The sequence below is a fragment of the Xiphophorus hellerii genome, chromosome 14 (assembly GCF_003331165.1).
Source record: "Xiphophorus hellerii strain 12219 chromosome 14, Xiphophorus_hellerii-4.1, whole genome shotgun sequence".
NCBI lineage: Eukaryota > Metazoa > Chordata > Actinopteri > Cyprinodontiformes > Poeciliidae > Xiphophorus > Xiphophorus hellerii.
The window spans coordinates 448449-460873 of NC_045685.1; the positions used below are offsets into that span (position 1 = coordinate 448449).

Below are 12425 nucleotides of genomic sequence, written 5' to 3' on the forward strand. Positions count from 1 at the left end.
ACAAACTGGAGTTGGATTAAAACGGACCGAACATGGTTGGTGTGAATGCACCCTAAAAAGCCACAAGTTCCTGCACACTTTTTGCTCTGACATCCAACATTGCTCATCTGTGCAAAAGCTACATGATTCTCCATTTCTCCACAATAAGTCCACAGCAAGTGTGGAAGGTAAAACATCAGCTTTTAGTCACTGTACTGCATCCATTTTACAGAAAAGAATGAACATGAACTGTTCACAGTTCCGACCCAAACCAGGTTTCTAACACCGCCCGACATTACTGCAAAAGCAGATCTGGTGGTCTTGCATAGTTGCTCTAACTTGTCCCCATAAGCTACCATCAGCTCAGCGAGCCAACCATTAGAGCACAAGACGGATGGAAACGGCCACGGCAACCAGCACAGATCAGATTTCCCCTCCAAGTTTACTACAAGATGGTTCAGGCCTTCTCAGCCCAACCGCATGAATCACATATTTTGCTCTTCGTCATGCAGCTGCTAATGGTGGGAGGAAATCCCCTGCTCCTTAGTGACTCTCTGCACACCAAGGCCAACATGTCCCTACGGAGTCTGTTCCTCTCTGTGTGAGGGTCTGCAGCAGGGATCAGTCAGCAGTGCAACGCTCAGACAGCAGGGAGCGCTGGCCCACACTGCACACCTAATTATCAAAATAAAAAAAGGGAAACAGTGTGAAGAGACGCTCACTGCAAGAGAAACAAACCACTCCACTGTTCTACCAGCCGCTACCGCTGGCATCTGCGTGAGTCAGACACTATTTGAAGAATGAGTCACACAAAGCTCGACCTGTTGCTGTGGATGAAGGCCGGGGAAGTTTAAAAAAGGAAAAGAAAAGTGAATTTACAGCTCAGTGAGCTGTGGTTAGACTGCAGCTGCATTGACTTTCTGCTGCTACAGACACAATGAGGCTGCAGAGGCGTGAGAAAGCCTGTGGCTGAAAGAGGAAGTAGTTCTGAAGGGTGACGCTGCTAAAACATCTTCCCGCTGAGACGCAGCGCCTGAGGACTTCTCCTCAGATGCTAGTTTCTTACCCCGGGCAGACAGCTTCTTGGTGTTGATGATTTTGGCAGCATACTCATGTCCCGTGGAAATCTTCATGCACCTCTTCACAACAGAGAAAGCTCCCCTACAGGACAAAAAGAGTTGCTGGTCAGAGGTTGTGTGATCAAACATTTGCTGCATGACTAAACTCACATGGACAGGTGCTTCCTTGTTTTTCTGGAATTCTATGGAAACACGTTCCTGAAAGATCGCATTTAGAGCTGGTGAATAGCTGATGGGTTAATACTGTATCATATTAACCCATCACTGATTACATCAGTACAATAAAGTAGCAACCACATGACAAATTCAAGAACTTTGAGCAAAAAAGGGAATAGCAAAAAGCTAGAAAACAGGTTAAAACAGAAACAATCAGATCTACTTATACAGCATTCAGAGATGCCAAGTTTTATTCCAATCAATTTCAAAATATATTTATTAAAAATAATACTTTATTATTCCCAAAGAAATTAGACAAATAACTGAATAATAATGTGAAGTAGACTTGGAGCGGTTACTGTTATACAGTGGACTTGTGTCCGTTTGTGGTTTAGTATTTGTGGATTTTTCGACGATTTTTTTCATGTAGCTTATGTCAGATAAATAAAACACAAAGTTGCAATGCTACTTGAAACACTATTGGCTGGTATTTGTATAGCAGCCAATACATGTTTGGCCAATTGACTGAACCCCAAAGAGTTCATTAAAAAAAACATGGAAATTGGCTTCTGTAGTAGAGCCAAAACACTGTTATATACTATACTACACATACTATATTACAGTATATTTGGGATTTTATTAAAATAGGCAGAAATAATTGTTTTCAAAGGGCGTCTCAAGTATCCATAGATTTTAGCTATTTGAGGGTAACTATGGTCTCTAACCACCGTGAATACCAGGGTTCAATCCATCACAGAAAATAAGCTTTCAGAAAGTTGCAAGCAGCATATCCGTTTAGGGCTGCACAACATATAATCACCAGAATATTGGGGTGCATTCACACCAGCTGTGTTTAATCTGCTTTAATCCAACTCTAGCTTGTTTGCCTAAAATGAGACAAACACCATCTTTGTTTGAGGAGGGGTGAATACATAGTCAAACTCTCCATCCATCCATCCATCCATCCATTTTCTTCCGCTTATCCGGGGTCGGGTCGCGGGGGTAGCAGCTTCAGAAGGGAGGCCCAGACTTCCCTCTCCCCGGCCACTTCTTCTAGCTCTTCCGGGGGAATCCCGAGGCGTTCCCAGGCCAGCCGAGAGACATAGTCCCTCCAGCGTCCTGGGTCTTCCCCGGGGCCTCCTCCCGGTGGGACGTGCCCGGAACACCTCACCAGGGAGGCGTCCAGGAGGCATCCTGACCAGATGCCCGAGCCACCTCAACTGGCTCCTCTCAATGTGAAGGAGCAGCGGCTCTACTCTGAGTCCCTCCCGGATGACTGAGCTTCTCACCCTATCTCTAAGGGAGAGCCCAGCCACCCTACGAAGAAAACCCATTTCGGCCGCTTGTATCCGCGATCTCATTCTTTTGGTCATGACCCAAAGCTCATGACCATAGATGAGGGTGGGAACGTAGATCGACCGGTAAGTCAAACTCTCCTTTTTCCTTTTATTTAACCAATGAGATCCAGATCTCATTTTCAAGAGGAACCTGAGCAGAAATCTGCAACTCTGACCAAAAAAGCGAATTCTGGTCCGCTTTGGAGCTGTGAATCCCAAGCCCACCACAGGCCACTCTAGTTCTCCTACCAGAGAGACCAAGTGTTATGTAGCTCAGGGCGTTTTGGGCAAATATAACCAAAACCAAACATGTGGTTCTAGCACTAGCAGGAGAAATGCTCTGTGGCAGTAGAGGTTGGGTGACATGGGTAAGCGCCCAGGGCCCCCCCGCCCTCCAACCCCCATCAACAACTTTGTTGGGGAGTGCCTTAGGTGTTAAGGGACTGGAAGGGTGGTTCGAAAGGCGCCACACAAACCAGGACCACCACTGCTTCGTACTACAACCACTAAAATCTGATGCCCTCCATTTTTGTTTACATTTCGTGAAGATGGAAGTTGTGTTCGGTGTCTTGTTCAGTTGTCTGCATACTGTCTCCCGTTTTGGCCGGTAAACAATCATATTTTATTCCTTGTCCCACCATCTTCCATTATTACTATTTTCCCATAAATTTTACAGTATAATAATATCCATCCATCTTCTGTACACCCTTGTCTCTTAGCAGGGTGCCTATCTCCACTGAACGTTTCAGGCGAGAGGCGGGGTCACCCTGGGCAGGACGCCAGTCCATCGCAGGGCAACACAGAGACAGACAGAACAAACAACCATACACATACACACCCCTACACACACACACACGCCCTCACACCTAGGGATAACTTGGAGAGACCAATTGACCTGACAGTCATGTTTTTGGACTGTGGGAGGAAGCTGGAGTACCCGGAGAGAACCCAGCATGCACAGGCATGTTCTCCCTGTCCTGGTTCGATTCCTGAGCCGGGAATCGAACCAGGACATTCTTGCTGCAAGACAACAGTGCTACCAACTGCCCCACTGTGCAGCCCAGAATAATAATATAAAAATTTCATATAAGAATTTCTGGATCTCTCTAAACTGAATTAAGTCTCTAGCCTCGCGAGCCTGCAGTAGTTTGGGAGGCAGTTCTGGGAAGCTTAGTGCGACAGCAGGATAAAATAACATACTAAAATGTTTTTTAGGTGCACTTTGTGAGTTAAACTTTCAAACTTCCATCCATGCATGCTGTTCATATATTAATTATCATCGTGAATTCCAAACCTACTGAACCGCAATCCTGAAGACAAAGCGAAACAATAAACAGTTCCTTAGAAAGTGACCTCTGACCCCAGACAAAAGGAGCTTCTGATGCAAATGGCAAAGATTGGAGAACCACGCCCTCCTGGAGCAAACGGCAGCTCCAGTTCTGTCCTGATTCAAACACCTGAGTGGCCGAACACAGGTCAGGAGGCTCGTGTTCTCAGCTCAACCCGTTCACGTTCCAGAATCGGAACAGAAACGTCAGATTCAAAAGTCCTTCTCTGATTACGTGAACTAGAATAAAGCCGAGTTAGGAGTGTCCCCAACACCTGAAGAGACTCTAAACCGAGATTTAGCGGGGCGTCCTGCTTCCATAGGTGGAGTCCGGTAGAACACGGTTCCGTACCACCCAAGATAATGAACAGAACTTACTTTCCCAGCTCCTCGTACAGTTGGTACTCATCAGTGAACCTGGTGCAGGTGGTTGAAGCCATGTTCAAGTGAGCGGGGAAACTGAAAGCTGTCCTAATACTCTGGGAGTCTTTCCCCTCCGCGTCCTATATGTCACCTGGTCCTATGTCGGAACCGCCGCCGGCAAAAAAAAAAGAAAAAGAAAAGACAAGAAATACAATTAGACTGAATGAATTGCGGGGTAATTTCTACTCCCAGTTCCAGGTTCGTGGATCCCGCCGGCTCTCACAGGGACGAAGCGACCTGCTGTTGTGGCTGTTTCTGCGCTGATACTTAGGATCCGTTCAACACAGTCAAGACTCACACACACACTTCCCCATATCCGGTACTGACCCAGCAAAATAAAAGCACCCAAGAAAGCACATTGATAATCAGAGCTGCAGTAGGACCAGCATTGGAATCATTTTGAGTAAATTTGACTGTAGATTCAGTTGACTGTAAAGTGTTTCACAGAGGAACAACAGGCCAAGATATGGTTTTTTTAAACAGAGAAAAAGGTATAACTACTCAATAGTTATACCTCAATATAAGTATTGAGGTATATTTCAGAAAAACAGTTACTGATTACACATTGTTTTGAAATAAATATCAAAACTATTCCATGTGACCTTTATATAATTCTGGTCTTAAGGGAGTTTATCAAAAATCATATCTTCACTAAGCATTGGCCCCACAGAAAGGGGTGACCAGGTCAGAAAGTGTCCTGACCTCAGTCTTAACATGTTATGGTCCTAAGGTCACTTTGATCTTATCAATCAATCAAATTTATTTTTGTAGCATATTTCAGCAACAAGGCAGTTCAAAGTGCTTTACATCATAAAAATACAAAAGTAGAAAGTCATAGAACACATAGTCAGCAATTTAAACATTATATTTTGTCAAGTTCCACCGTTACACATGAGAATGTTGATCAATGTTTAATTGATTATGTTTCAAAAGCAACTCTAAACAGGAGGGGTTTTAGTCTAGATTTAAAGATGTTCAGTGTTTCAGCTGTTTTGCAGTTTTCTGGACATTTGCTCCAGATTTGTGGTTCATAGAAGCTGAATGCTGCTTCTCCATGTTTGGTTCTGGTTCTGGGGATGCAGAGCAGAGCCAAAAGCCGAACCTGAGGGGTCTGGAAGGTTGATACAACAACAGCAGATCTTTAATGTATTGTAACAGTAACAGTATTTTAAAGTTTATTCTCTGAGCCACAAGGAGTCAATGGAAGGACTTTAGACCTGGGTGATGTGATCTTCCTGGTTTTAGCGAGAACGCCAGCAGCAGCGTACTGTGGGACAGACCTGTAAAGACGCTGTTTCAGTAATTAATATGACTAAAGATAAATGCATGGATGAGTTTCTCTAGATCTGGCTGAGACATTAGTCCTCTAATCCTGGAAATGTTCTTCAGGTGATAGAAGGCCGACTTTGTAACCGTCTTCATGTGGCTCTGTAGGTTCAGGTCAGAGTTCATCACTCCACCCAGACTTCAGGCCTGATCTCTAGTTTCTAGATGTAATAACTGAAGCTGTGCGTTGACTGTATATCAGGGGTGTTCAAGTCCAGTCCTCCAGAGCTATCATCCTGCAACTTTCAGATGCATCCCTGCCAGGGCCAGCCCAAGGCAGGCATAAGCAAACTAAGCAGCCACTTAGGGCCGCAGGGCCATTAAGGGGCACCCTCAGTGGAGGTGGGGGGGTTTTCTTGTAACGATATCTATGTCATTATAACAATATGAAGTGATTTGTTTTACAATAATATGTATTTCATAATGTATGTAGAAAAAATTATTTTATGGATAAAAAGGGGAAAAAAATCGCTCTTGGGGGGGCCCCTGGTGGCCTCAGTAGGTCACGCACACTTCACTGGTAATATGAACTGCCTTGCGATGTGCAGAGATCATCCAAATGTCAAAGTTTGGTCCTGTAGACGATAAGCAAGTAAAACAATGTCTCAAAAAAGGACTTATCCTTCAGGGAGAGAGGAAAGAAAGAAGAAGAATAGAAAAAAGCCAAGATATGTTTTAATATGTCTTTGTAATGTAATGTTTATCAAAAAGATTTGTAAAGCTGCTAATAGAAAATTAGCATGATAGCGACCTGGAACGGTCCAGTTCAGCAGCCAAACATTTATGCTAGCGTCTTTGTGTGAAACTAAGTTTTAACTTTACATGAGTTGATTGTCATGATTGGCTCTGGATATTTCAGAGGTTTTATGGCTTCAAAACGGCATGTTTGTTAACATTTGATAACAATAATTAAAACTTCTCAATGTTTGATATTGTCTAGCAAATGTTTTCTATCAGGCTACATGATTACTGTATTAATAAATCGATGAGCTGCTCTATGCTGTAGTTGGTGATATGTTGTTTGCTGCTGATAATTTATGCATCTAAAACAAACAATATTTTTACATCAACTTCTAAATTATGAGAAACTTCTGTTAAAATCATTTGAAGGCTCAGAATCAGTCCGGAACCGGTACCGGTCCACATTCTCAGGGGAGAAAGACTCACATGGTATAAATTACATTTTTAGCTATTGGAGTAACGCTTAAGAGAAATTTATTTAATCAAGGAATGTCATGAATATATTTGTATGTATTCCATCTTAAGTTTGGCTGCACCGACTGCAGTTTTCTGGCCGATCCCTGGTTATCGATCTTTAAAAACCTGACCTGCTGATTTCATTTTGGCCAATACCAATTTGAAGACAGTGGTTTCAGCACATTTTCTCCTCTTTTACAGCAACCAGTATGGCCATGAGTAAACCAATAGTTCAGTTTGATGCCAAGAGTACATAAAGCTTGATCTAACAACTTTGTGGAAAGCTGCCTCAAAAACAGAACATAGAACCATAGTTGAGAATGATGGATCATTACTACTTTCAGCATACTGGGTCATCAGTAGTAGGCCAGTAGATTACTGGCTAATCAAAGTAAGTAGGTCACTATAGTGCTAAAAGTGCTAATAATTAAAATGTCTTTGGGCAAACACTAATTAATCAAATGCACCTCTTACAATGAACTGATTTCAAACCCCCTGCCTCCTCAACCCTCCCAGCTCAGAAATGCTTCAGAGGCCTCATCAGGTTCACTTTGCAGGCCTCCTATTAAATGGATCTCTGTTAATCCCCATTTAGTCTAATCTGTGCTAATCTACTAGTGAGGAAGTAGTGTTGTAAAACAAAGCACAGGCAGCTTCCTGGACTCCTCTGAAATAATATGTCTTTAGTTCACATGAGAGCTATCAGGCCTGTAATCTTCTCTCATTAAGTTATATTTAATGTTATATTTTTCAGAAAGTATTGCCTGTCTGTGAGTTAGAGACACTTTTTTTCTGTCTAAATTAGCATCATCACCATGACATGAGGTGCTATTTTTAATAGATAAATTTGCTCCATAGTAGATATAGTCTTTTTCTTTGCCGCCATCTAGTGGCAAGGCTTTAACATAGCTATCAACTAATATTACTAAGGTCTCTTCTTATTGAAGACTCAACATCCAAGGCACTAAATATGATTTTTCCACATTTAGAGTGTACATAACTCTTTTTTATGTAAAAGTGTTCTGTACACCATGTTTTAAAACTAAATGACCAAGTTCTTGTTAAATAGTTGACCCAACATGAGCTATACCTGGGCAGATACTCATATTGTATTTGGTGTACAGTACTGTTTTTTTCAGTGCATTCATTTGACTTTGGTAAAATTTGCTTAAAACTTCTACTGGCCTCTACATAGAAGGCAAAAATATGTTTGAACCTATTTTTTACTGCCTATATCCCTATGCAGTCTTCATTCCATTGCCTAACAGTTATTCATGTGGGGTGTGTCTCTATGACAAGAGGCTGCATTTCATTTTTAAAAGTTCTGAATAGATACCTTCAGTCTTCCGAAGACAATATTGTAAATGAGCCAACCTCTTCAGGTGGGAAGCTTTCCCACAAACAGATTGCATCGACATGCTTTGGAATGATTTTTGTCACAAGCCTGTCATCCAGAAGTCTCCACCCACGTATCCAGAACACAAATGTAATTACACTTATCTAATGCAAATATTGAACAAACTCCTCACTCATTGCGACTTGGAGTGCATCGATAAATTGGGTGGTCGATAAATTGGCCCCAGTTTCCCTAATTTTGGATGGTCAGCAATCGGCCAATATTTACACAAGAAACCAGTCTTTTCAACCAGTCTTATCCACCAAAGATAAATGGATGGATGAGTTTCTTTAGATCTCGCATTGCATTAGTCCTTCAATCCTGGAAATGTTCTTCAGATGAAAGAAGCTGACTTTGTAACTGTTTTTATGTGGCTCTGAAGGTTCAGTCCATCACCACACACAGATTTCATGTCTGGTCAGTCGTTTCCAGCTGTATGTGGTTGTGCGTTGACTCTAGATCAGTGTTTCTCAAACTTTTTCAGGCTGAGGACCATTTAACGCCTTTAACATTCACTTAACTTGAAATTGCCCCACGATGGCGCAACATCTTAATATATGCAACCTGAAATGAAAATAAAAGTCTCTTAACCCACTTATGATCATGATCCATCAATTCTACTTGGGGCATTTTGAGTTATTTGCATATTGTGAAAATGTGGATTAAGCATTCCAATTGTGTCAGACACATGAACAACAAAAACAAAATTGTTCTTTTCTACCAAGTGCTGTGAGCATTAATAACTTCTAGGCCTGATATTTGTCATTTAGAAGCACAATTAAAGAAAATACACTTGAGCTGCTTTGGTAGAAACACAAAAAGCACCTTTAAATATAAAAAATATACACCCATTTATGTTTCTAATTGGGTGTATATCAGAAACATGTATTCAATTAATTTAAATGAATCTCATTTAATAGAAAAATAACAATAGCTGTTGAGGTGTGAGCAGAGAATCATAAGCAAGAAAGTCGTGAAGAATAAAGAACAGTTCTCACTAACTGAGATTTCAGTCCTACCTTTCGCGGCATAAAGTGGTTCAAAAGAATCGAATTGCTCATGAACACATCAATAATCTAAGTAGGTATAACTTAGCTTCCCAAGTGAAAAATAAATATACTAAGCATGTTAAATTTGAGCCTACTTGAAGCCAGACTAATCATCAGAGTACTTGAAGTGTTTTGTTTTGGAACAACTAATTTTGTATTTGGTGTATTTTAATAGTAATTAAATAGTAGAAAATCACAATTTAAAGTGTACTAAGTGTACTATCATACTATTTTGGAACAACTAAAGTTATTCTTAGTATACTTTAAGTATATTAAATAAATGTGCTTGATTAGTATATCAATTACAGATTTGCAGCTGTAATCGCAGCAAAAGGTGGCGCTACAAAGTATTAACACAAGAGGGCCGAATAATATTACACGCTTTACTTTGCAGTTTTGTATTTGTGGAAAAAGTTTAAAATATCCAATAAATTTGGTTCCACCTCACGGTTGTGTCCTACTTGTTGTTGATTCTTCACAAAATAATACAAATTTTAGATCTTTATGTTTGAAGCCTGAAAAGCAGCAAAAGGTTGAAAAGTTCAAGGTGCCAAATACTTTCGTAAGGTACTGTATTTTAAAATATACACAAAATATTAGATTAGGTTAGATTAGATAGCATTTATTGTCATTGAACAGAATTCAACGAAATTTCCATTGCAGCTCCCGTGCAAAAGGTCAAATATATACAGTAAAAATAAGCAAACACACAATAATAATAATAACAATATATACAACTAAATTAACTAAAGGCACTCAACCACACCAAAGAAGTAGCAGCAGGTCCAATTATGGCAAAGTACAGATGATGTGACAGTGCAAAGTGCAGAACAATATGGCTGTGTGGGGGTGGGGGATATGTATGTGTGACTGCGAGGTTATGATATGTGTGGGAGGGGGGGGGCGGCAGGGAGTAATGGCTCTGACGGCTGTGGGGAAGAAACTGTTTCTCAGTCTATTTGTTGTAGTCCGTATATTCCTGTACCGCTTGCCTGATGGCAGCGGCACAAACAGTCTGTGGCCCGGGTGGCTGGAATCCATGACTATGGATCCAGCTCTCTTCTTGACCCGGTCTGTGTAAATGGAGTCCAGGTCTGGGAGGGGGCATCCCACAATGCCTTGTGCTGTTCTCACCACCCGTGTCAGTTGTTTCCTCTCCAGTGCTGTGCAGCTACCATACCACACAGTCATGTTGAGGCAGAGGATGCTCTCGATCATCGCCCTGTAAAAGTTCACGAGCAGCCGTGAGGAAAGTCCAGCCCGTCTCAGTTTCCTGAGGAAGAAGAGCCTTTGTTGTGCTTTCTTCACCAGGTGGGAGGTGTTTGTGTTCCAGGAGAGGTCAGACGTGATGTGGAGGCCCAGGAACTTGATGTTGTCCACACGTTCCACCACTTCTCCATCTATGAGAAGGGGAGTGTGATCCGTCCTCCTGGACCTTCTGTAGTGTGGTCCTTCCTGGACCACAATGACCTCCTTGGTCTTCCCTGTGTTCAGCACCAAGTTGTTGGCTGAACACCACTGAGTGAGCTGCAGAATCTCCTCTCTGTAGTGGGTCTCGTTGTCTGAAATGAGACCCACTACTGTTGTGTCGTCCGCGTACTTCACGACTGTGTTGGTGGGGTGGATGGCCACGCAGTCGTGTGTAAACAGGGTGAAGAGAGCTGGGCTGAGCACACAGCCCTGCGGCGTGCCTGTGTTGAGGACCAGTGGGGACGATGTTGAGCCACTTATTCTCACCACCTGAGGCCTGTTGGTGAGGAAGTCTCTGATCCAGTGGCATAGTGAAGCGGGCAGCCCCACCTCGAGTAGTTTCAGCACCAGCTTGTCTGGGATGACGGTGTTAAATGCTGAGCTGAAGTCTACAAATAGCATCCTGACGTAGGTGTTGGGATGCTGCAGATGGGTCAGGGCTGTGTGCAGAGTGATGGAGACAGCATCCTCTGTTGACCGGTTCGCTCTGTAGGCGAACTGAAGGCTGTCCAGGTTTGTGGGGATGAAGTCTCTGATATACCTCAGAAGAATCCTCTCAAAGCACTTCATGATCACCGGGGTCAGAGCGACAGGCCGGTAATCGTTCAGGCTGGTGATGGACCTCTTCTTCGGTACAGGGATGATGGTGGAAGACTTGAGGCACTCAGGAACCATGGCGAGCTGCAGGGACAGATTGAAAATGTCCAGAAACACTCCTGCCAGCTGGTCGGCGCAGGTTTTCAGCGTCTGGCCTGACACCTTGTCCGGTCCTGTAGCTTTGTGGGTGTTGATCCTCCTGAGGGTGGACGTCACCTGATGCTCCTGTAGGACGAGGGGCTGGTGCTGCTCTTCCAGTTGGGGTAAATGTACGGCTTCTCTGCTGCCCGCCGTGTCAAAGCGGGCAAAGAAACTGTTTAAGGTGTCAGGCAGGGTGGGGTCGCGGCTGGTCAGCTGAGTGCTGTGTTTGTAGTCCGTCATGGTTCTGATGCCTCTCCACATGCTTCGGGGGTTGTTGTTGATGAAATGTTCCTCAATCTGCTGTTTGTACTGGAGCATGGCCTGCTTAATACCTTTTTTCAGTTCCGACCGGGCCCTGCTATAAGCCAACCTGTCTCCAGACCTGTAGGCAGCATCCCGGGCTTTCAGCAGGGCCCGTACTGTGCTGTCCAGCCGTGGTTTCTGGTTTGGAAACACTTTTATGGTCTTAACAGGGAGGACAGCGTCGGTGCAGAACTGAACATAGGACAGAACGGACGATGAGTATTCCTCCAAGTCTGCGCCGTCCCTGAACACACTCCAGTCTGTATGCTCAAAGCAGTCCTGAAGTGCAGAGGAGGCCTCCTCAGTCCAGACCTGAACTATTCTGGTGGTCGGCTTAGTTCTGCAGGTCAGAGGCTTGTAGACAGGAATCAGCTCCACTGAGATGTGGTCAGACATGCCCAGATGTGGAGCTGCTACAGCCTTGTAGGCTCCGGGGGTATTGCAGTAGACCTGGTCCAAAATGTTATTGTCTCTGGTGGGAAAGTTTATGGATTTGTGGAATTTGGGAAACACGGCCTTCAGTTCCACGTGATTGAAGTCCCCCGCCACAATCACGGCCGCCTCCGGGTTGGAGTTCATCTGCACGCTGATCAGGCAGTACAGCTCCTCTAATGCTAACTAAAATATCTGTAAATGCATATTGTT

The 12425-nt window shown here is 43.4% G+C and overlaps 1 protein-coding gene across 16 annotated transcripts in view; it reads right to left on the reverse strand.

Annotated features, from left to right (window-relative positions):
- camk2d1 (calcium/calmodulin-dependent protein kinase (CaM kinase) II delta 1) overlaps positions 1-4613 on the reverse strand; it is a 137932-nt gene extending 133319 nt beyond the window's left edge. For 10 of the 16 annotated variants that reach the window (XM_032582231.1, XM_032582229.1, XM_032582224.1 and 7 more), the window contains exons 1-2: positions 4257-4595; positions 1046-1140 (exon numbers count right to left, since the gene is read on the reverse strand). In XM_032582231.1, coding sequence (XP_032438122.1) covers positions 1046-1140; positions 4257-4318 — 157 coding nt within the window. In that variant the 5' untranslated portion in view covers positions 4319-4595. Of the gene's footprint in view, positions 1-1045; positions 1141-4256 lie in introns of all 16 variants that reach the window. The other 6 variants (XM_032582233.1, XM_032582232.1, XM_032582230.1 and 3 more) reach the window with 3 other exon arrangements.
- Positions 4614-12425: the final 7812 nt, after the last annotated feature.